Source organism: Dermacentor albipictus, chromosome 9, assembly GCF_038994185.2.
Source record: "Dermacentor albipictus isolate Rhodes 1998 colony chromosome 9, USDA_Dalb.pri_finalv2, whole genome shotgun sequence".
Lineage (NCBI taxonomy): Eukaryota > Metazoa > Arthropoda > Arachnida > Ixodida > Ixodidae > Dermacentor > Dermacentor albipictus.
This window is the reverse complement of record NC_091829.1, coordinates 110,425,987-110,448,018: the sequence shown is the minus strand read 5'-3', so window position 1 is coordinate 110,448,018 and position 22,032 is coordinate 110,425,987. Positions and strand designations below refer to the sequence as shown.

General features: G+C 48.8%; 1 protein-coding gene across 2 annotated transcripts in view; it reads right to left on the bottom strand.

Annotated features, from left to right (window-relative positions):
- The window catches only part of LOC135897495 (lactosylceramide 4-alpha-galactosyltransferase-like), a 72,288-nt gene extending 50,256 nt beyond the window's left edge, over positions 1-22,032 (bottom strand). For both annotated transcript variants that reach the window (XM_065426131.2, XM_070525236.1), the window contains exons 1-2: positions 21,944-22,032; positions 15,990-16,162 (exon numbers count right to left, since the gene is read on the bottom strand). In XM_065426131.2, coding sequence (XP_065282203.2) covers positions 15,990-16,149 — 160 coding nt within the window. In that variant the 5' untranslated portion in view covers positions 16,150-16,162; positions 21,944-22,032. The remainder of the gene's footprint in view (positions 1-15,989; positions 16,163-21,943) is intronic.

The following is a 22,032-nucleotide window of genomic DNA, read 5'->3' as shown; positions in this document are numbered from 1 at the left end:
CTTTTCTTTTTTCCATGACGGGCAGGACCGCGAGTGTGAGGCATGCTCGCCATCACAGTTGACACAATGTGGAGTGTTCTGGCATGTTTCGGAGGAATGTTCAGTGTCACTACACTTGGCACATGTCAGCCGGCCTCGACAGTTCTGTGAACTGTGGCCGAACCTTTGGCACTTAAAGCATCTGAGAGGATTGGGCACGTATGGCCTAACACGAAGTTTGATATATCCGGCCTCGATGGACTCGGGGAGGACACTTGAGCCGAAAGTGAGTATCAGGCGTTTTGTTTGGATTTCTTTTCCATCTCGCCTCATCTTAATTCTTTTGAGATTTATAACATTCTGTTCGCTGAAGCCCTCCAAGAGCTCAGCCTCAGTGAGCTCCAGCAAATCATCGTCCGAGACAACGCCGCGTGAGGTATTCATCGTGCGGTGCGGGGTTACTACTACTTGGGTCTCCCCAAATGATACTAGCTGAGGCAGTTTCTCAAAATGATTTTGATCGCGGAGCTCCAAGAGGAGGTCACCGCTAGCCATCCTCGACACCTTATATCCTGGACCAAAAACTTCGGTAAGAGACTTAGATACATGGGACGGGGAGATTGTTCGCACTTGTTTAGCTGGTTTTTCTGCGTGGATCACATGAAAACGGGGAAAATTGTGGACTTGGCCGAAAAACTGAAAAACTTCTTCGGTGCGCCCTCGTTTCTGAGGGCGATCAGGTAGTTTAGGAAAAGCATGTTCCATAAGTAATGTTGCGTTTTCGGCCGCGATGCCGACCACCCACCATGGAGCCCAACAGGGGGACGTGCAGAAGTTCCTGCTAGAGAAACCCTGCCAACGCCAGCCGTACATCGCTGCTGTAACCAAATACAGCATGACCAAGGCTGGCTAGCTACACAAGGTTAAGCCTTGCGGCCGGGAAACTAGGAAGTGAGGAGAAGTGATGAGAAGACGGGAAAGATGAAAAAGGCGGGAGAGAAAGACGAAGATTGGAGAGGAGGACAGGAAAAGGCGACTGCCGATTTCCCCCGGGTGGGTCAGTCCGGGGGTGCCGTCTACGTGAAGCCGATGCCAAAGGGGTGTGTTGCCGCCGCCGAGGGGCCGTAAAGATCCAAACACCCGGCATTGGCTCAACCCCCAGGATCCCCTTTTCCCCGGACACGGCTAAGCCGCGCACGGCTACACGCGGGAGGGTCTAACCCACGTGTGCTCGGGTACGTGGTATCGCAACACACCAAACACCTGCTTACGCAGACGCCCCTGCGGGGGCGCATCAGAAGTAGGGTACAGACGGCGAGGTGAATAACGGCAAGCGTCGGCGTATGGGCGAGGAGCAGGGAATGAGCTCCAGTACGGCGGTATCCAGGTGGTGCGGCAGTGGCGGGATACATGACCAACGCGGCAGCAGCGGAAGTAGATCGGTTTGTCGTCTGGGATTCGCCATTCGGCAGGATTGCGTGGTCTGAGAGCGAAATACTGGTCTTTACAGGTTGTGGACATGGGAATGGGAGCCGAATCAGGTCGGGAGACAGAGCAGGCGGTAGGTGTGCCAAGGTTTGCGATTTCTTGCCGCACAACTGCTTGGATAACGGAAATATTGGGGGCCGCTTGGTCATAGGTACCTTCAGTGGGTGGTGCATGAAGGGGGGCTGGACTCTCCGCTTCAATCTCGCGGCGAACGATACGGGTGGCGCTCTCTTGAAATGGTCGTGTGGAGGTAAAAGCGGAGCAAGGGGACGCGGCAGCGGTGTTTGCGATCCGGGAAAAGTGTGGGACGACACGGCGCCTTTTGGCTACCTCGAAGCGGCGGCATTCTTTGACGATGGTGTTGACGGCAGAAACGTCGTTATAGACCAGCAAACTGAAGGCGTCGTCCGCGATGCCTTTTAGGATATGGCCCACCTTGCCAACCTCAGTCATGTGCTCGTCGACTTTCCGGCAAAGCGCGAGCATTGCCTGCATGTAGGGGTCATACGATTCGGTTGAAGACTGGACACGGGTGGCAAGCTCTCTTCGCGCAGCCTGTTGGCCACCTGACGCGTTGCCAAATAGATCGCGAAGCAGCTCTTTGAAAATGTCCCAGCTAGACAGCTCGCCCTCATGGGTGCGAAACCAGACACGCGGTGTCCCGTCCAGATAAAAGATCACACTGGCAAGCATGATGGTAGGGTCCCAGTAGTGACTTTGGCTATCACGCTCATACATGCTGAGCCAGTCGTCAACGTCATTTTGGACGGAGAATGTCCCAGGATCAGGGAGACTAAGAACCGTAACGTGCGTTGTGGTAGGCCCCGCAGGCGTACGTGGCGACGAGGTGGTTCCATCGGATGCCATGGCTCGGAAGACGATGGTGCGGCCGCTTCGGAGCTTCGTGGCGAGGACGGGGAACGTCCCACCTCCACCACAATGTTACGCGAAGGACGAGTCAGTAAAACGAACAAATAGTTACAAGTTATATTTACAACAGCCGTTGCAGCGCTGACCACTTGAATTCACAGCACGAGCCGAGTTTTTTCTTCCTCGTTTTTCCTCGAGTGATGGCGCCCGCGCGCCTCTTTCAAACAAGCAAATATCACACGCGTGTTGCACTATTCATAACGCCGATGGTCTATTTATACGCTCCGACGAAAGAGCCTTCAAATCTCACTCACCATTATAAAAACGGACAGGTGGGCGCGAGCCTTCGGGGCTTTGGTCCCATTATGGGCTGGAGTGGTGCACGTATGGGTGTATTTTCATGGTCAGTAACTCGATGCACGAAAAAAATAGGGAGGACAAACTAAACTTCAAGGCTGCAGAATTTGGCGATTAGTTGCCTGGTAAGCTTTTGCCCGAATCCTGGCCTATAACAGAAGACTGCGCCCAATTACGTTTAAAGGATGCGATTGCAATCTTTCCTCTACTGGCGTTGCTCCCGCGTCAAGCCTTTCCTGTCCACAGAGCTTGCATTGGCCCCACTGTGTATGTTTATAGGTTACAAGGCACACGTCTGTATGGGCAAGTCGCCTGATATACGGTTTCTTCTCGGACCCTTTTATACAACTAAAAAAAAACAAATTGGCGGTGTCTTTGTACAGTGCCTAATTCAAAGTCAAATTCAAGTGTTTCCATACGTTTTACACAATGCACACAAAACAAAACCTTTTACTTTCACTGAAGCTTCGAAGAATCTAGTCACGTTATCGCAAACAAGTTGTGCCCTTTCTGATAAATGAGTAACAGCCGCATTTGGGACATTAGACTAGTCACCGTTTCACGCCACCGCTATGCGGCCTATCAACAGCGAAGAAAACGGTACTTCAACCTGCGTAGAAGCACTCTTACAATGACATCAATTTGAACGTCCCTCACCCCTCACAATTGTTCTTAAGTGCAAAACTAACCATGAATACTTGCGGGTCTGTCATTTCGAGGACATGCGCTGAAGACGTCAATGGCAGTGTACTGATAATGAACATAGCCAGTGCACTGTCATCCGTCCATCTCTGCAATTCAGGGATTGGTCATGCTACAAACACAAGCATTATAGTCAAGGCCAACGCTCTTTCCGATTAGAACTGCCAAGTTGCGTGGTTGAGTTTTCGAACAACGGAGCGTGAGATTCATATTTTGTATACTGATACACCGTCACTGATTAGGACACAATGGCGTCGACTGTTCACATACTTGGTTACACAGAATACGATGCTCCTATCGCGTGGCGTCCGGAGATTGACAACTTCCAGCGCATCTAGACATACGGCTTTTGCTACACAGTCTATGGAGTACGTCTGTGGGTAAGTCTCCAACCACGTTGTTTATGTGCACCTCATCTGGTCACAACTGCGGCGCGTCTGTCAGGGTGTTCCTGCTTCTGGCAATCACAATCAAAGAGACGCGTAAGGAACCGCTTGAGTCAGTGGCTGCGTTTGCATCAGGTAGGTCGTGCGAATGACCGCAAAGTTAGTTTCGGTTGGTGAGCGTATTTGTGCGTACTGGGCGGGATGAACGTGTCAGGTGGTGCCTTGGAAAACTTGCCGAAGTTTCTCCGTAGGAGTAGGAGCCAGGGAATCCCGTTCGAGTGCAGGCCAACAATAAGGCGATCCCTGAGTGAGTGAGTGAAAAACTGTATCAGCTCTAGATTCGCTGGCCTTCTGCGGTCTTCAGATGGAATCGTCCATCTTCTAGCACAACGGTCGGTTGCCCTTAGTCCAGGGCTCCGCTGGATGCTGCTGCCAGTCGTGCTCGCCGAATCAGACCTTCTTGGTCGACCTGGCGATCGCTGGAGAGCACTCCCTCCCATTGCTCCGCACTGGGGTTTGGTATAACGGGTACCACGTCTATCTTCTGGCATGCCCACGTTATGTGATACAGCGTGGGTGTTTCGTGGCACCAGGGGCATTTGTCATTGTATTGTGTGGGATAAATTTTGCTTAGTACGTTTAGGTTCGGGTACGAGCCCGTTTGTAGCTGCCTCCACGCGACAGAGTCCTCTCTGCTAAGGGAGTTGTGCGGTGGTGGATGCCGCTTTCTGCAGCCCTTGTAGTAATTTAGTATCGCCGAATAGTCTTGGGGTACAGGTTCGGTCTCCTCGAGGTCGCCTACGTTGAATGCTCGGTAATAAGTGTACCCTCGAGCTATCGTGTCCGCCTCTTGGTTCCCTGCCACTCCCGTGTGTCCCGGCGTCCATACTATCGTATGCCTAATTGCTTCTTCTTTTGTTTGTCGTGGTGTTATGTGGTTTCCGGAGCGGAGTATGCGGAGCGCTCCGTACCCTATTCTGCCGCGTAGGTAGTTACGGCACGCTGTTTGCGAGTCTGTAAGCATTGTTAGAGACCGTTTAGACCGATATCCCTCCGCTGCCGCTAGAGCGACGGCCGCTTCTTCAGCCTCGATTATCGTACAGCCTTGTAGTGATAAGCTGGTAATCTCGCGTAGGTTCGAATCAATCACCGTTGCTACCGCGTTGCTGTTGCTCTGCCCCGCTGCTCTGGCGTATGTGGCTGCGTCCACGTATACCGTCGTTTCTTGGGGTGCTAGTGTCTTTTGTAGGTATTCAGCCCTCGCTTCTCTGCGTGCTTTGCGTAGGTTGGGATCCATGTTCCGGGGTATGGGCGCTACCTTTAGTCTATTGCGATACTCGTCCGGAATTGTTTCGGTCCTCTGTATCTCTTGAAGCTAATCGGCGCAGCCCAGTTCCTTCAGGAGCTCCCTGCCAGATGGGGTCTGCTGTAGTCTGCGTTGTTGGGAGACTAGTTGCGCCTCTTTCGATTCGTCGAAGGTGTTGTGTAGTCCTAAGGCTAGGAGCTTCTCGGTTGAGGTGTTGTGGGGAAGGTGGAGTGCGGTTTTGTAGGCTGTGCGTAGAATCACTGAGGATATTTTCGATGAAGTCGACGCAAGTTTCATTAGCGTGACAGGGAAGAGTATGACGATTTCACTTATCTCCCGCTTCTGACGATGAACATTGGTGCTCTTCATAGACGACTGACCGTTTCGGAGCTTAGCGTTGCTGCAGCACCTTCGCACTTTATTTACTTTGGCGGCTTATTTGGCAACAAGGAAAGTCCCAGCGTCAGGTAAGTTTCTTTTGCTTAGGAGAGTGAGGAAGACTCGGAAAGGTCTTGCGTCTATACCATTTGGCGTTCTAAACAATTGAAGCCTTTCCGGGTAGACGTCAGCAGTGCTGGTCTCTGAGCAGAACGCGGCAACCTCGCCCATGCTGATCCCATCCTAATCACAAAGTGACCACAACTTGTACGCTGACACAATGGAGCCGTTTATTACAACCAGTCACGACTAAGGTGCACAAAGTCCGCAGATCACCTGGCCGCGCATGCCTGAGGCATTTTATACGTGACAACAGACGCCGGGCAGACGACGCTAATACGCATTTGAAACGCCAATCAGCTGCATTTTAGTAGCAGCAGCAGATCGCGTCAATGTTAGCAATTGAGGTTACCGAGATCATGAGTGAGAACAACATGGCACTGCTTCGGGGGTGCCACACTGCTAATAAGATGATGGCCCCATATGCAACAAAAGATTAGCTGCGGCCTAGCTCAGCTAGCCCTGGATATGCAAAGGGAAAGGTTGGCTTAGCCTGCTTAAGTCTTTGTTTCACTTGGTTAACCTTCGATTTAGTTGTAGTTATTATAATTAGGTAACAAAGTTCCTTAAGCCAGGTATGACGGCTGTGTCTAGATAGGTGGCTAGACATGACTGTAGTTACTTGGGTAGACACGCGTGGTTCGGCGATGCGGCGCCTGTTGTGTCACAGGGAAAGCGCAAGTGCTAGACATGCAAAGAGACGCCGTGACCATACGCACCGTCGAAGCACAAACGGACAGGGCGCGAACGCGGTCCCTACATTGATCACGACGCTACGACGCCTGTTGCATTCGGGACGATCACCACTGAAGCAGCTCGCCGAGCGATATCGGCGGGGTGATCAGACGCCGCTTGGCGACGACGGCTAGTAGCCTTCCCCGCTCCCGCGCAACGCTCAGAGAAGACGGCCCGGCCCAAACCCACCTAGAATTTTTCTAGGTGGCTTTGTCCGGCCTCGCTCTCGTCCTTGGTCAACCTCGCACTGACTAGGCGAGCCCCGTGCTCCTCTTGGCCAGGCGCACGGCAAGTCCCGTGGTCAGGCGGCTGCCAGCTGCGGAGAGCGCATCCGCCAAGTACGCGCGATGCGTTGCCACAGCCATGGCGCAGCTGCGGTCAAATGAAGGTGAAATTGACGGCGACGGCGAAACTCGACTCGAAGTTGTTAGTAAAGCTTTTGCTTTAGAATCGGCTCAATAAATGTCAGTGGGGCCACTGCTTCTCGCAATTGCATTAAAATCTTCGCGATGTGTAACATTCTCGCTAGATTTTTGGATATACTAATGATGGCCTGAGTATTCTTTAACGAGAGTTCTTCCCACTGGTTTGCACATACACGCCTGTTGTATGCTACAGCGCACATCTGACTTCAGCTATAATGATTTAGCATTGGTGCGACGTGTGTACGGCTCCTATGAGCTTTTCGCAGTCAGCACGATGACATAGCGTCGGCATTCGATGGCATTTTTGGCATCGATGGCATTTTTGGATGGCAGAAATTAGGCCAACCTGCATCTGACTTTGGAATATTCAGTCTCCGCAGGACCCGTAGCCGTTCATGCAACTTTATACCTTCGTGCAATTTCCGTCCGAAGGCGTTAAGCACCTTCATCAGGCGCCGTCAAGGACTGTCTTTTCAAGTGGTACCATTTGCTAGACTTTTAGAGGGTTTCAAGCGACTATAGATACACATTTCGCTCCGATTCCCAAGCTGGGAATGTACGGCTGGTGCTTGATTATCAGATCGCGGGCAACCTCGCGATCTGATAATTTAAACACCCTAGCGTTGTAGTCGTTGCGCCATCATGGTCGTCTTCGTCGCACCATCACAGTCGGCAGATTACTGTTCTCGCCATGTCATCGTCAAGCCCCGTGAGATGGAGGAAGAGGCTGTTCAAAAGAATGACTAGGACGCTCGGGAAGCACCCCATGTGTGGCTAGGGACGTGGTTAGGGTCTCGAAACGTCGACACAAAGACAACGCTACAGGGGCCGTATTTTGTAATGGTACGCTTTCGAATCAGTTTGCTCTGGGTTACGTAACTCAGAGTAGGTCGCAGCGCGAGGGACACCACTGAACGAGCGGTGGTCTGCCACCTATTCACGTCATTATATTTGTTTGTTCTTTGTGTACCATATATTAATAAAAGATGTTGGTAGTTTAGTAAAAAAAAACAATATTGGTTTGCATACAACACTTGCACCTTTCGTTTCCAGTAATAACTGTGAGCTACCGACTGTGATCTACAGAATTTTATCTGCATGATTTCATTTTTAGTCTCTACATTGTGCGCCAAAGATTGAGCAGTCAAAACGGTTATCTGCGTGTAGGAAGCGGATTTAATTGGATTTCATTTAGCCGTGCCTGAAATTCTTTGGGTGGACGATTGCGATGAAATTTCAGTACAGACATCGCACAACTTCGAGAATCTTGCCGCAGTCAAGGAAGCATTCTTGACTGTTGCTTTCTCTTGCATCGTGGAGACAATTCTCACACGCCTTTTTATGTTCCCTCAACCGTAATGAACCCAGCCCCACCAGTAATGATGCGACTGACTGATGGTTGCAACAACGACGGTTCCAGACGCAGCGCTGCAAATAACCCGTGGCAAAAATACTCAAAGCTCTGTGAAGAAGGACGACCAGCGAAGCTGTGTGGGCCCTTACCCCCGTATTCCGAAATGCATCCTTTCTTGAAGCCCACGTTTGACTTGAAAAGCAACCAGGAGCGCGAGCCATTAAAATCGCTTGCGAACACCGGTAAGATTGTCTAAGGGCGTGTAAATTCAGGAATGCGCATTACACTTGCATAACGATGGCAGACTTCACTTACGAATAATTTTCTGACATGTTAAAAAATGGTGTTTACAATTCGCGAAATACATCATCCTTGTACCATTTAAACTGTCAGAGCTGAAGAAATAAATCAGAAGTAGATGCCGAGTTTCAGAAGCTGTCCTTTACTTGTGATTTTATTGCTTTCGCAGAAACATGGTTTTGTTCAAATTTAGATGTCATACAGTTTTCTGACTACAAACCCATCTCAGTGTTTAGAGACGCAGAGCGAAGTGGTGGCGTGTCTTTATATGTTCATAACCAGTTGTCCTTTGACATCTTGTCCAGTTATTCTGTCGTTGATGATGAGTTTGGAAAAGTCTGCATGGTTAATTGTAGAATTGCCGTAATGGCTGTGTATAGCCCCTCAAGGCAATTCAGATAAATTCTTTCCTTGGATTGGTTCCTTTTTCAAGCATGCAAGCCTTAAGAAACGGCGCATCACTGCGTTAGGTGATTTTAATATTACCATGTTCAAGATAACCCCCAAATAATTAGGTTGAGTGAAAAAATACTGTGAAACGGCCGCAAGAATGTTATTGATTTGCCCACGCGCATATCACAACAGTCGGAAATACCAATGGACCTGTGTTTTACTACATACCTTCCGGACTGCAATATGTCCGGTGTATTTTCATCTGGAAGCAGTGATCATTTCCCTTTTTCTCGCTCTTTCCGAAGAACCCGAAAATGAATGTTACCACACGCCCACGGAGAGTTTATGACAATAACAGTACCGCCCGATTTTTTAATTTTATGTCTAATATCAACTGGGCTGACGTATACAATGAAGCAGGCTCATCTGATGCGTACGATACATTTATTAAAGAAATATTAGAATGCTATGACAATTCATAAGCTATAGAAAAGCACAGGAAAGCTACAAAAGAATAGATGACAGCAGCACTTTTGAATATAATTGGAAAAAAATAAAATGTTTGTTCGCTTTTTGCAAACAAGAAATCCGGATGGGTAAGTTGAGTTTCAGACGTTCCGGAAAAAATTAAATTCAGGTTTAAAGAAGGCAACGTTTTTATTCTATACTAATAAGTTTTCGTCTATCTTGCACAACCCTAAACAAGTTTGGCAAGGCATCAACTCAATGTTAGGGGGCAGGAAAGATGACCTTCCCTCGGAATTAGGGACCAATGAAGTAACTTGGTCAGGGGTCTTACTTGCTAATAAACTTAACGATCACTTTATAGCAGCAGGAGTGTACCATGCATCCGTTAAGTCTTATTTAACCAAGACTACAGACTCATACTGACCCTCCTGTAGTACCGATTCTGTGTTTTTGTCGGCTACTTCAACAGATGGAGTCGTTGGGATCATTAATTCCTTTAGGAACACGTGCTCACCTGGAGAGGATGGAATTGCTGTCTTTCCTATGAAATGTGTTGTTAATATTGTCGCTGGCCCACTTACGCATATACGCAATAGAATGCTGTTCACTGGAGTATTTCCAGACAAACTGAAAGTGGCCCGTGTTACCGTTTTGTTCAAAGGAGGCAGCAAACACGACCCGAACATTTATCGTCCAATTTCGGTACTGCTAATTTTTTTCAAAAGTAGCTCAGCAGGTACGTTTTAATGGGCTAAATAATTTCATACAAGCTAAAATTTAATTTGTCAACAACAGTATGGCTTTCAATCCGGCAAATCAACTCAAACAGCATTGTTAGATATCAGAAATACCATAATTAGCTATCTTGAAAAGAAACAGTTCTCTGTCGAAATTTTTCTAGATTTTTGTAAATCCTTCGACTCTGTGAAGCATTCAATACCAGTACAAAAATTACACATTTACGGAATTCGCAGAGTTGCAAACGCGGCCATAGTATACGCAGATGCATGGTGTGAAATGTAATTTCGGTATGGCGAATTTCGGTTTCCCACAGGGTTCAATTCTGGAACCTCATTTATTTACTGTATACGTAATGACATTGTCGACATTCCATTAACTGCTAACATTGTTCCGTGTGCTGATGATATAAATGCTTTTTTCCTGGCTTTATTCTGAAAGTATTGGTGCAGCAGTGTAATGCCTGGTTTAACCAAGTATTCATTTGGCTCTCTGCCAACCAGCTTCAATTGAATGTAAAAAAAAGACGAAGTTTATGCGCTTTCATTCAAAAAACAAACCATTAAGTCATCATATCAAATTAGGATTCAATAACTCGCGTATTAAACAAGTGCATAGTTGCCGGTTTCTGGGTGCATGCTTTCGCAGCGCGACCTACGGTGGACATATGTGAATTATATTAGAATGAAAATGGCTAGATCTGTTTGTGTAATCTATCGTATCAGGCATCTTCTTCCACAAAAAGTTAAGAAACAATTATATTTTGCTCTCGTTCATACCCATCTTGTATACTGTATCCAAATATGGGGTACGTGCAATAAAACTGATTCCGTTAAATTGTTTGGCTTCCAAAAAGAGCCCTACGAGCGTTGTGTGCAGGCCCAGCAGTCGAAACAAACGTTTCCGAGACTTGTCATGGTCGCAATCTTTTTGATTCCCATAACTTGAGTTTGGCAGTTTACATTTTCCATAAAATCAAGCAGAATTTTGATACTCTCATTAATACTTATTTGTCGAGGGATATAACATATGATTTACGTGTTGTCGCCTTGTCCACCACTGGATTTAGAACAAATTACGGAAAACAATGTTCACATCACCAAATCGCAACCCTGTGCAATATGTACCAATCAATTGTGGAAATATCTGTTGAAAGTACGATGATATCGATGTTTAAGAAAAAAATGTAGACATGCTTTTTTCTTCTGTATTATTTTGACACATATAAATTGGCATCAATTGGTTTGTTCATCCTTTATTCATTTACTAACGATGTTCTTGTTTTTGCTGCAGCGTTTTCTGCTTTTTTTTACTGCCCTAAATATTTTGTGGATATTAGTGTTGGCGTACTCTACACTCTCCTTTTTGTGGTATGAATCTTAGAGAGCAGCGTTCCTAAAAATTATGATCTTTGCCTCTTCGCCACCGGTACCACGACCGGGTATACGAAGATAAGGCCTTGTCAGGATGCATGATTTATCTGCCTCCTTTAGCCTCTCCTCGAGGGCATATTGTGTAATATGGCCGAAATAGATACTACAACTACTAATACTAAATCACGCCTGCCGTAAACGAACCAAAGAAAACACAATAAGCGTCTTGGGCGCGTGCACACGAGGCATCATTCATATCAAGTCAAGCATGGAGTTCATGTTAAGATGCATTTCTGAATACGGGGTTTAATGGCGAACTGCACCTCCACCGCGGGTTGGCCCGGCATTGCATTATCTTCGGCATCAGTGCGCGTATGGGGATTTCTTAACACCTCCTTCACTTCCGCCGTGGGTCGGCCCCGTATTGCACTACCTTTAAACCAGCCACGTATGGGTTGTCTCAACGCTTGCTTCACCTCTGAGCGGATCGGCCCCGTATTGTACTATATTCTGAATCACCCCACGTATGGACACTGCTTAACGCCCGTTTCACCTCCTCCGCGGATCGACCCTGCATTGCACAATATTCGGGATCGGTCCACGTATGGGGAGTTTCGTGTCTAAACAGAGACACGAACCTAAGAAAGTAGCCCTTAACAGCTGCGTTGTAAAAACGCAGCGTGCACAGCACTTGCATCGCAGTCTCAACGCTACCACATGTTGCGGTCCGTGATATCGTAGCTCGTCGTAAAGACACCGCATTCTTGTTTTGGGGGAAGTTAAAATGCCTTCAGAACTGTGCTTCGCTCATGTCGAACGCGTCGCGCCGTTGCCTCTCGTCATGTCGTTGTCTTTGGCCAGCGTTCACCAGCAGCACAACCAGGAAAGCCGCTATCAGCGTCTCTATCGTAGCGCCAGCCAGCGCGAGGCTAATAGACCGCCACGGCTGCCCTAACAACCTTCGACATGTTCGTGACCATGCGCGTCCCTCGAGAGAACCATTTCTTCGCGGTTCCTCTCGCAGCAGACGACGGGTTCCTCTCCAGATAACTGACAACCTGTGTGAAGACAACATTTGTAGTCATGCCCACCAGATATGAATACAACCAGGCGCCGCCCAAAGGTGTTCGTGAGAGCGAACAGGTTCGAAAGTGAACCATTGCAGAACACAACACCGGATGAAAAACCTGCCTTGATCACTCAGCTGTCAAAACGCCGAGGCTAAATTACATCGTTCGCAGCATGCAGAACGCTCAAATGGATAGCGCTATGAAAGTAAACTGCAGTGCCCACCCACTCATGCTATAGTTTACGATGACCGCCAACCTCTAAAGAAAGTGGGCTTTAGACATAAAAACAATCACAGTTGTCGTAAGTGTAAAAGTTAAGTTCTGGACCCTGAACTCAGCTACCTAACGGCGTACTTTGTTAGAAAAGCTCGGTCTGGTCAACAACGCCTGGTCAACAATGTGCCCCTGTAGGCCAAATACACACGACGCAATGTATGTCACACGCGTACACTAGCCCAAAGCGGCTCCTACGCGAAAGTGTGCCTCGTGCACTTGGGTGAGAAAACAGAAAAATAACCTCCTTCCCTGAAATGCAGTTTTATTCTCTCAACGACATAGGCTACCGTGTACAGCTGGGGTCGTGAAACGCGGGGCTCGAGGCGGAGGAAGGTCCCTCGGGTCGGTGAAGGGGGTCAGACAGTGGATGGTGGCGAGGCTGCAGGCATGCAGACCGCCCCTTGCTGCACTGTCTAGACAATTTCTTTTAGGCGTCCCTTTTTCTGACAAATCAGGGGCTTGTGGTGTCGGCGTTCATTGCCTACACTAAACTATCCTCCGGGATCTCGTCCTCAAGGAGTGTTATCAGTAATTTATTTCCACACTCGCCTCTCGTACTAAGAGCTATGTCATAGTGGCTACGAGACCAGAGGGAGTGCGACGATTTTCTTCTCGGCGACGCCGGTGTACCCAAATTCTTCAATTCACAGTACGCACCATTAACTATGCTATTTCACCAACGCACATGGCTGTGTTTTCTTCTCATAGACGATCGGGCCAACGTTAATATCGCCTTGACTTATCAATTGCAGCGCATGAGCAAACTTGCTCTGGTACGTTCCAAGGAACGGGCGGCCGCATCAGTGATTGCCTTGCTTCAGATGCAGCTTGAGGTCAATGTAGCGCGCAACCGGGACGCCGAAAGCATCGGGTGCATCAATAGAAGGCGTTCCTAACACAAAGAGTACCGTCCACAGGGAGGTCGCGACACCTGACGACATCCCTCCAATTCTGCGATAATAGCTGTCAGTGCTTGTGCTTCCCTTTGGTTTAGCTAACTGGCACACCCGAAACTTCATACCAGAAGCAGATCGGGCAAGTCAGTCAAGTCCGGGGCAATGGTGACCTCCGGTCCAACAAAGGCATCCTTGCTAGCTATGTAGAAGTGGACGGCACAGGAAGTTGATCCTCATCGGCACACCTTTAAGTCTAGTCCGCCGAGGGACCACTGCTGTCGGCTGAATCTGCATATGGCCGCCCCGGTCAATAATCCTTTTTCCGTCAATACAAACGCTTTTACACGAACTTTTTCAAGACGTGGTGCGTAGAGTGGTGGTCACATAATTAGAGCCGCCCTGATTCGGTCATGATTTCGCTCTGTAGCCATCGCGATTTCACTTCATGCAGTGAAGTAGGCGCCGTGGTCCAAGACACTGACTCGACAGGTGGTCCGTTTGCTGGCAGTTATAGCAACGCACTCCATCCGCGCGGCGCCCTCCCTCTCGCATGGTACCATTAATTGCGTACAGCATCATCTACGTAAGTTGACGCATGGCACGGCTTACGATCACTGCTCAATCGTTTTCGGCTGTCGAACTGTTGTGTCCATGGATATTGTGTTTCGCGGCTTTCTGCGAAGTTTTCATCGACTCTGATAGCTTGAAGTAGCTCGTCAAGATTTTTACAGCTTCGGTCACGTAACGCGAAACTAATTTCATTCGACCAAAGGCATGTGACAATTTCGGTAATTGCATCCGGCAGATTTAGCTTGACCTTCGCGCACATTTTTTTTTTCTTTCTTGGATGCACATCGCATGCTGGTCACGACTGTGAAATACTTCGCCCACGTTCCTCCATAAGTCCGGAAGGTTTGCCTCAGTCGCGAAAGCTAATTGAACCGCAGTTGCAATTTCTTGCCATAAATAAAACCTTGTTTTCGATGGCATCACCCCAGTTCTTAGCTTGCCGCTGCAGCTTGAGGTGTGTCGCAGCTAGTCGTTATGTTCAGACCAGTTGTATAAGTGCTCAATGCGCACAAATGTATCCATTGAATCTTCGGCACTGATTTGGGCGCTGTCTCCAGTAAAGTTTGGGATTACTGTAGAGGGGTCCGAACTCACATAAACAGCTGTCGCAGTCGATGGCGGACTCATCCCCTCCATCATCCGGGTCTTTGCAGAGAAGGCCTCGGCGAATTGTCCCAAGATGGCGTTGCTCCGGCCTGGATCCGGCTGGAATTACGGCATTGAGTGAGGAGAAGCACAGCCGACGTGTTCCTGGATCTCCTCTTGCAGTCGTGAGAGGAGGGCGACTTGCTCTTGGAGCTCGTCTGGTGCACAGTGACCACTGCGTTACCTGCTGTTCCGTTACATCTCGGTCAGCAGCGCGTGATTGTAAAGCAAGACGTGTGTTGAATGGATGTTCGCCATCCTGGCTCATCTTGACGGGCTTGTTGCGCTTATCCGACTTCTGAGTGTAAAAACCCTGGACGGGAAACTCAGCTAGCTAACTGCGCGCTTGGTTAGAAAGGCTCGGTCGGGTCTACAGAGGCCCGAGATTACGCCATTGTAGACCAAAGACACAAGATACGAAGTCACATGTGTACACTCGCCCTAAGCAGCTCCCACGTAAAAGGGCGCCTCGTGCACTTGGGTGAGCAAACAGAAACAGAACCTTCCTCCTTGAAACCCAGTTTCACACTCTCAACAGCACAGGCTATCGCACACAGCTAGGCTCGTAAAACGCCGAACTTGAGAAGGAGGAAGATGCTTGCGGTCAGCGAAGGGGGTCGGAGAGGGGGTGGCGGTGAGACTGCAGCCTTGCTGACCGCCCCTTGCAGGACTGTCTCCGCAATGTCTTTAGTCGCCTTTTTATGCGAAAACTTGCCCTGGTGGTGTAGGCATTGGTTTCCTACATAAGTGAGCTAAAATACGAACATTCACTGCAAGACCAAGTGAGATGGAGAAAGAGGTTGTTCAAAACCTTGACCGGGACGCTCGCGATGCACCCCATGAGTTGTTAAGGCGAAGTTAACGTTGTAAAAAGCCGACGCAAAGACAACGCGGCAGATGAAAAACCTGCCTGAATCGTTCAGCTGTCAAAATATGGAGGCTAAAAAACAGCATTGGCCGCATGCAGAACGATCAAACGCACTTCGCTATGAAGCTAAGCTGTTGTCTAGAGCCATCTGGCTATAGTATACCAACTACGCCAAACCTTACATTAAGTGCGTTTTAGAGAGATCGAAAATCACAATTGTTATACATAAGCTACAATACGAGTATTCACCCCAAGGCCACGTTATTAAGAAAATAACAGCGTTGGTACTTACGGCTGTTGCTCACTAGGGGCGATGGCGCCCAGTTTCTCTCATTTCCGATCAACCACATAACAGTCAGAGTGGTGATGAAGACGTACAGCACGAGGAATAACAACAGACGGTTTTTCGCGTGGAGCTGGTGCACCTTGGGACTGGTTGTCGTCTCCTGCATGGCGCAAGTCTGCCTGCAGGCGAGAAAAGTTGCCGCATAATTGGATGGCTTCGCGTTCTCACAATCTATTTGGAATGCAGCAAAAAGGAAGGGGCGCATGTGCTAATGAGGGAAGACAAGGTTTTTATGGCATCACTCCGCGAAGTATCACTCCGCACCTGAGCCGCTTTTGTTTTTAGCAAAGCTGACGACGCTGCGAGCAAGCGGTGCACCTGACTTTCCAAATTAGTGTTTGTTGCGCCGCACTTAACTTGTACACATATTTCGCGCCTATAAAACGTTGTTCCGCCGCATATACAACATATACGCATCACATCATGGATGTAAGCATCCGCGGAGGGCCCTTCCTTCCTCGAGACATGAAAACGGAAGGCTGCTCTTTATTTACCGACTCCGCCTGTTTCAATTTGTTGTGTGTACAACAGCTAGAAGTAGGCGAGAAGTGCAGCTAAGGCCGCTAAACTCCTGGATTGAGGGTTGTGATATCCTGTTTCGGTTTCGTAATGCTTGTGACCGCTAGCGCCACTCCGCGCCCAACGCTTTAAGTGTACCTAGCCGAGTTTCGCTGTCCTCTTTGTTGCAATATATATATATATATATATATATATATATATATATATATATATATATATATATATATATATATATATATATATATATATATATATATATATATGTATGTATGTATGTATGTAACCAAACGTACATTAAAAACAAGGTGCACAAAGCCAGTAGGTGGAGCCCCTAGTCAAGGGCCCCACTGGCTTGAGCGGTCCGCCGGGCCTGGTCTAGCAGCGCTCGCTACATCTCCCGATCCTCACTGGCGAGCCCAGTCTCCCACTTATCCCCTGAGGAAAGTTTGCGGGCTATTTTCAGTGTACTAATTTTGGGTGGCCTGTTCTGGCAATCCCACGTAATGTGGGCGAGTGTTGGCCAGCTTCCGCGCCACGGACAGTGAACGCTGTACAGTGTTGTGTGAATGGCATGTTTCAAATTAAGGTTTCGAAATGTGTGCATCTGTATTCGGCGCCAGGTCACAAGAGTCCCGCCTGGATAGGTCAGGATGTGGTGGACTGTATTTTCTTCGCTCGCACCGTTGGTGCTCAAAGATGTCTCGTGGTAAGAAGGGGTTTCCATCAGAGGGATCGACCGCTCGGATGACAAAAGCACGAGCTGCACCGTCCGCTCTCTCATTGCCCTAGAGTCCTGCGTGACCCCGGTACCAGATGATGATGCGTTTCTACGTTAGGTTGGATCCTAGTAGGTGAGTGGTGCTGTGTGGTAACCTACCGGCGAGGAAGATTCTACATGCGACTTGGGAATCTGTATGAGTTCTTGACGATTGTCCAAGAGCGTCCTTAGTTTTATATCTAACGCGATGGCTGAAGCTTCTGCGGTATTTGCAGATGCAACTCGAGCCGTGGCGCTAGTCACAAGCCCTTGATCTGCGGCCGCTCTTACTAATGCAAGGGCGTACTTGTAAGCACCACATCGAGCGACATCTGTGTTGACCGTATCCGGATTTCCACTGAATCGCTACATTAACTTTCCAGCTCTTCTGCGACCCCGGTGGTTTTTTGGACTCATGTTCTTGGGGATTGGGTCTACTATCATCCTTTCACCAAGTACTTGAGGCAGAGATTCAAGTTCTCCCAAATACTGTGGACGAGTATGGTAACCTAAGCGGCAAAGTAATTTTCTGCCGGAGGAGGTTAAGTTAAGCCTCTCTCGTTGAGATATGAGCAACGCTGCCCGTAGCTTCTCGTAGTTATTGTGAATCCCGAGGGCCAGCAGGCGTTCAGTTCCCTGTGGTAGGTCGAGAGCTGCTTTTTACGGCGTTCTCATCAACGCATCTAGGGCCTTCAGTACTGGTTTCGTGGGGTCCTTGAAAAGGAGGCTATATGTGGGGTGACTTAGCACAAAAGCCCGAACGAGCCGGATCGTCACTGTTTCGTTGAAACCTTTTCGGTGATAGGTTACTCTACGAATCATACGGAAGATCTGTCTCACCGAAATCCTAAGAGCTTTAATGGTGTTGTCTACTCGTTTGTTGCTTTGCAGCAACAGTCCGAGGAGTCGCATTTCCTGGACCTCCCTTATCTGGCTGTCTCCTAAAAAGAGGTTCAACGGCTCGTGAGTTTGACGGCCTCGACCTCGGATCCTGAGAAATTCTGATTTATCGGGAGCGCAGCTCATTACGCTGGTGCGAGCGAAGGTTTCAACAGCGGTCGCTGCTTCTTCTAGCATTGCTCCTTTTGTCCTAAAGAGCCGCTGCTTGCCGAGAGGGTAATATCGTCTGCATATAACGCGTACCCTAGCGCGGGTATGACGCTCGAGTGCTTTGACTAAGCGTCTAATGCCGATATTGTAAAGAAGGGTGGAGAGTGTCGGCCCTGGCGGGGTGCCTTTATTGGCCGTGGGAAAAGTGTCTGAGCGCGTAGTGCCGATGCCTATTGCCGCGATGCGAGAACTAAGGAAAGAACGGGCGTAGTCATAGATTCTTTGTGCACAACCGATGTCATTCAGTTCAGATAAGTCCATGTAAAATAGTGTCGAATGCGCTTTTCAAATCAAGAGGTAGGATGAGATGTTCTGCACCAACCGGTATGTTGTAAAGAACTTCTTCGCGAAGTAGCAGGAAAACATCCTGTGACGACAAATGTTGGGGAAAGCCGAATATGTTTGTGGGAAATAGGTTGCGGTCTTCAATGTAAGAAGTGAGACGTGCATGGATCACCTCAAATTATTTGCCAAGACAAGAGGTTAGTAATATCGATCTGAGATTGTGTAGGTCATGAGGGTTTCCTGCTTTCGGAATAAGCACGATTTTGGCCTCGTTCCAGTGTTGTGGAACCACGCCCCTCTCCAACATCTACTCATTAATATACCGAGTAACCTAGTCTAGGCGCTCAACACTCGGGGTCCGGATCATAGCATTTGTCAGCTGAATCTGGTCCAGGAACAGTATTTGCCTTCTCAGCAAAGAGTTCTGCCTTAGTTATGGGGACGTCCAGCACTGCATTTTTTTGCCCTTGGTATGGAAAGGTGCATGGGGGAGTGATTACTGCTCCTACGTACTTCTCATTAAGCTTAGTGAGAAGGGCCTGATCTGTTCCTGATAAATTCGCAGGTAAATTTTGAAGTGTGCGGTTATTGGCGCGGTTTTGGTTTTTCCTGGTTCTATTGTGCTGTGAAGTATCGCCCATGTATCGGAGGTGTTCTCGAAATGTTATACACATTTCGCGAAGTCAGTCGCAAGAACTCGCCCCACTCGCTGCCTCTAACTGCTGTGCGTAAGCGTTTGCCCACTCGGATAGTTCAGCAATTCTGTGGCGCAGTGTGGGCACGAAGAGGACCCACCGCTAGGTCCTCTTGGTGTTGTGAGTTTGTGAGCGGCGGAGTCTTGAAAATCCATGCTATCGAGGTCCTGGCGGCGCGTGTCCGTGATCCGCGAGGGTCCAGTACGCGCAGTTGCATCGGGGGGGGGGGGGGGTTGATTTGCAAGAACTATCGAGCGCGCGTTCGCCGCAGGCTCTGGCATTCCAGCGGCCTCCTATGTGGCGGCGTTGGCCTTATCGAGCTCGCAGAAAAAAGACACGTTTGAACTTGTAAACTAATGTTCCGGTCACTCAAGGCTGTGGGTACTTTCAGTCGACGCGGCACTGCCTCACAGATCCATGATGATCGTGGAAATCAGTGGCACATTCAATTTTCCACCAAAAAGCAGGAAAGTTCGCGGAGCGCATGTGGACACGACTGCGCTCGTCGACGCCACAAGCGTCCTCGTCTAAAATGAGTCTAATCCCCGTTTTGAGAAATGCATATTAACTTGAAGCCCATGCTTGACTTGGTGTAAACGACGCTTGGCGCGAACGCGTCCAAGGCGCTCATTGGGTATCCTTGCGTGCGTTCACGACAACGGTCATTTAATACAAGTTAAGCTTGGGCTTGAAGTTAAAGGGCGCCTGGAACGGTTCAGACAAATTTGGTAGACGCGTAGGGTACAGCTTAAGTAAAACATTCGCACCACAATTTAAGTGAAGCGTTACGTAATAATGGAGCTACAAGCGATTAGAAGTTACCCTCCTCCCTAGCCATGCTTTTCCTCCTCAACTCGTTCACCGAGCGAGCGGGGCTAAGCTCCGCTTTCGCTGGTTTAGCGTCACGATGCAACGTCACATCGTCCACTTCCGATTGTTTTCGAGCCCGCCCCCGCCCGCGCGAGACCTCTCCGCTAGCCGCTTGGCCGTCGATCCCAAGCGAGAGCTATCAAAGCAGCGTGCGTTGCGAGCATTCTGTCGTAGCGCCGAACGTGTCTTGTATTCCGGTAACCACAGGCAAGCTGGTAATTTCGGCAAATGACTGGAGGCATAAACTCAAGCTGATGAAGGAACTTTAGCGTAGACGTACGTGAGCGGCCTGATCGGTCTGCACGGTCCATACACTTGGAGCAGCGCTTAACCAGCCAAACAAAGCGCTAATATTGCTCTAACCAAGTGTAAAACATTTTAAACATCTATAAAAACAACGCGTTCATGATTACACTCCTGCGAAAAATACGCACCAGCAGCAAGGGAGAATACACTTCGTTGCTGCTACTGTGTATGGTTGAGCTCTGTGCCACCAGGTGGCTGCACCATGCAGACCATTCGCATTTGCCCTTCTGCTCATCTCATGGCTCATCCCGTTACGGCACAGTCAAGCGGCCAGACTCTGTCCTCTTGCGCTTGCGTTTGCCCTAATACCGGACTCGCTAAAAGCTATTGCGTTAGTAATCTTCTGGTGTAACGTGACGGCCACAAACGCGCAAATCCTGGCGCCGATCGGTTAGCGGCAGTCCGATGCACAGCAGCCAGTTCGCTCGTACGCTGCCTTGCACAGGGACACGATGCCGCAGCTTGACATATTGCCAGTCGCTACGTTTTCAGTCGACAAGGCAACAAAGTCGAATCATAGTGCTCGCGAAAAGACTGACCGCGGAACTATTCTCTCGTCTAAATGGAGTACGTTGTAACACAAGCAGATGACACATGCTGTGTGCCAGAAGTGCTTAAGTGTACTGAAAAATTATTCTTGTGCATTCTCTTTATGTAACTTTCTTTTCATAGAAACAAATTAACTAACATTCCAACTATTACGAAGATCATTTGTTTGCCCTAAAGCTGGAAAAATTAACGATCACGCGCCCTTGTCAGCCAATCGGTTAGCTCGCCCCACTGACGTCGCATGGGTGATTTCGGTCATATGGGTAGGGGAGGCTGAAAATTCCGCCGAGTAGTGTGCTGCGATCGGCAGCGATGTGCATATTTAAAACCTTATAATAAATTACACGCTTTACGCGGAGCACTTAGACGTGTCAATTAATAATCAGAAGGACCTACTCTAACGACTCAATACGTTTGTAGAAAATCGTCAAAAAGCGTTTCAGTGTCCCTTTAAGATGTATTTATGAATACAGGCGTTATTCTGGTCCCCGGGCCAAGCAGTCTGTCTCTTATTCTGCAGCGCTTCGCGCCCCAACCGTTAGGCCTCATTCCATAGGTCCTGCATCTGACCGCTCCGTCGAAGCTATACCACATACTGGCTACGAGGATGAACCCTCCCGGATCTCCTGCGCATGGTAGGGAGTTCCAACGGCGCCTTTAAGCTTTGAGCCGCTGTGCTGTTACGGACGCCCGATTCTGCCAAGAAGCCACTAGCGTTATACCTTTCCAATGTCCAGCGGAACAGCGCGTTCCGTCGCCATCCATATAGCACATACTGGGGAAGAGGTAAAACTTTTGTTCGTACTTACTGTTTGTATTTGCTACTACTTCTGCTTCCGGTATGCAAGATGCTACCAGTAGTTCTGCTTCTGCTCCAACAACGGCAACTTCTTCTTCT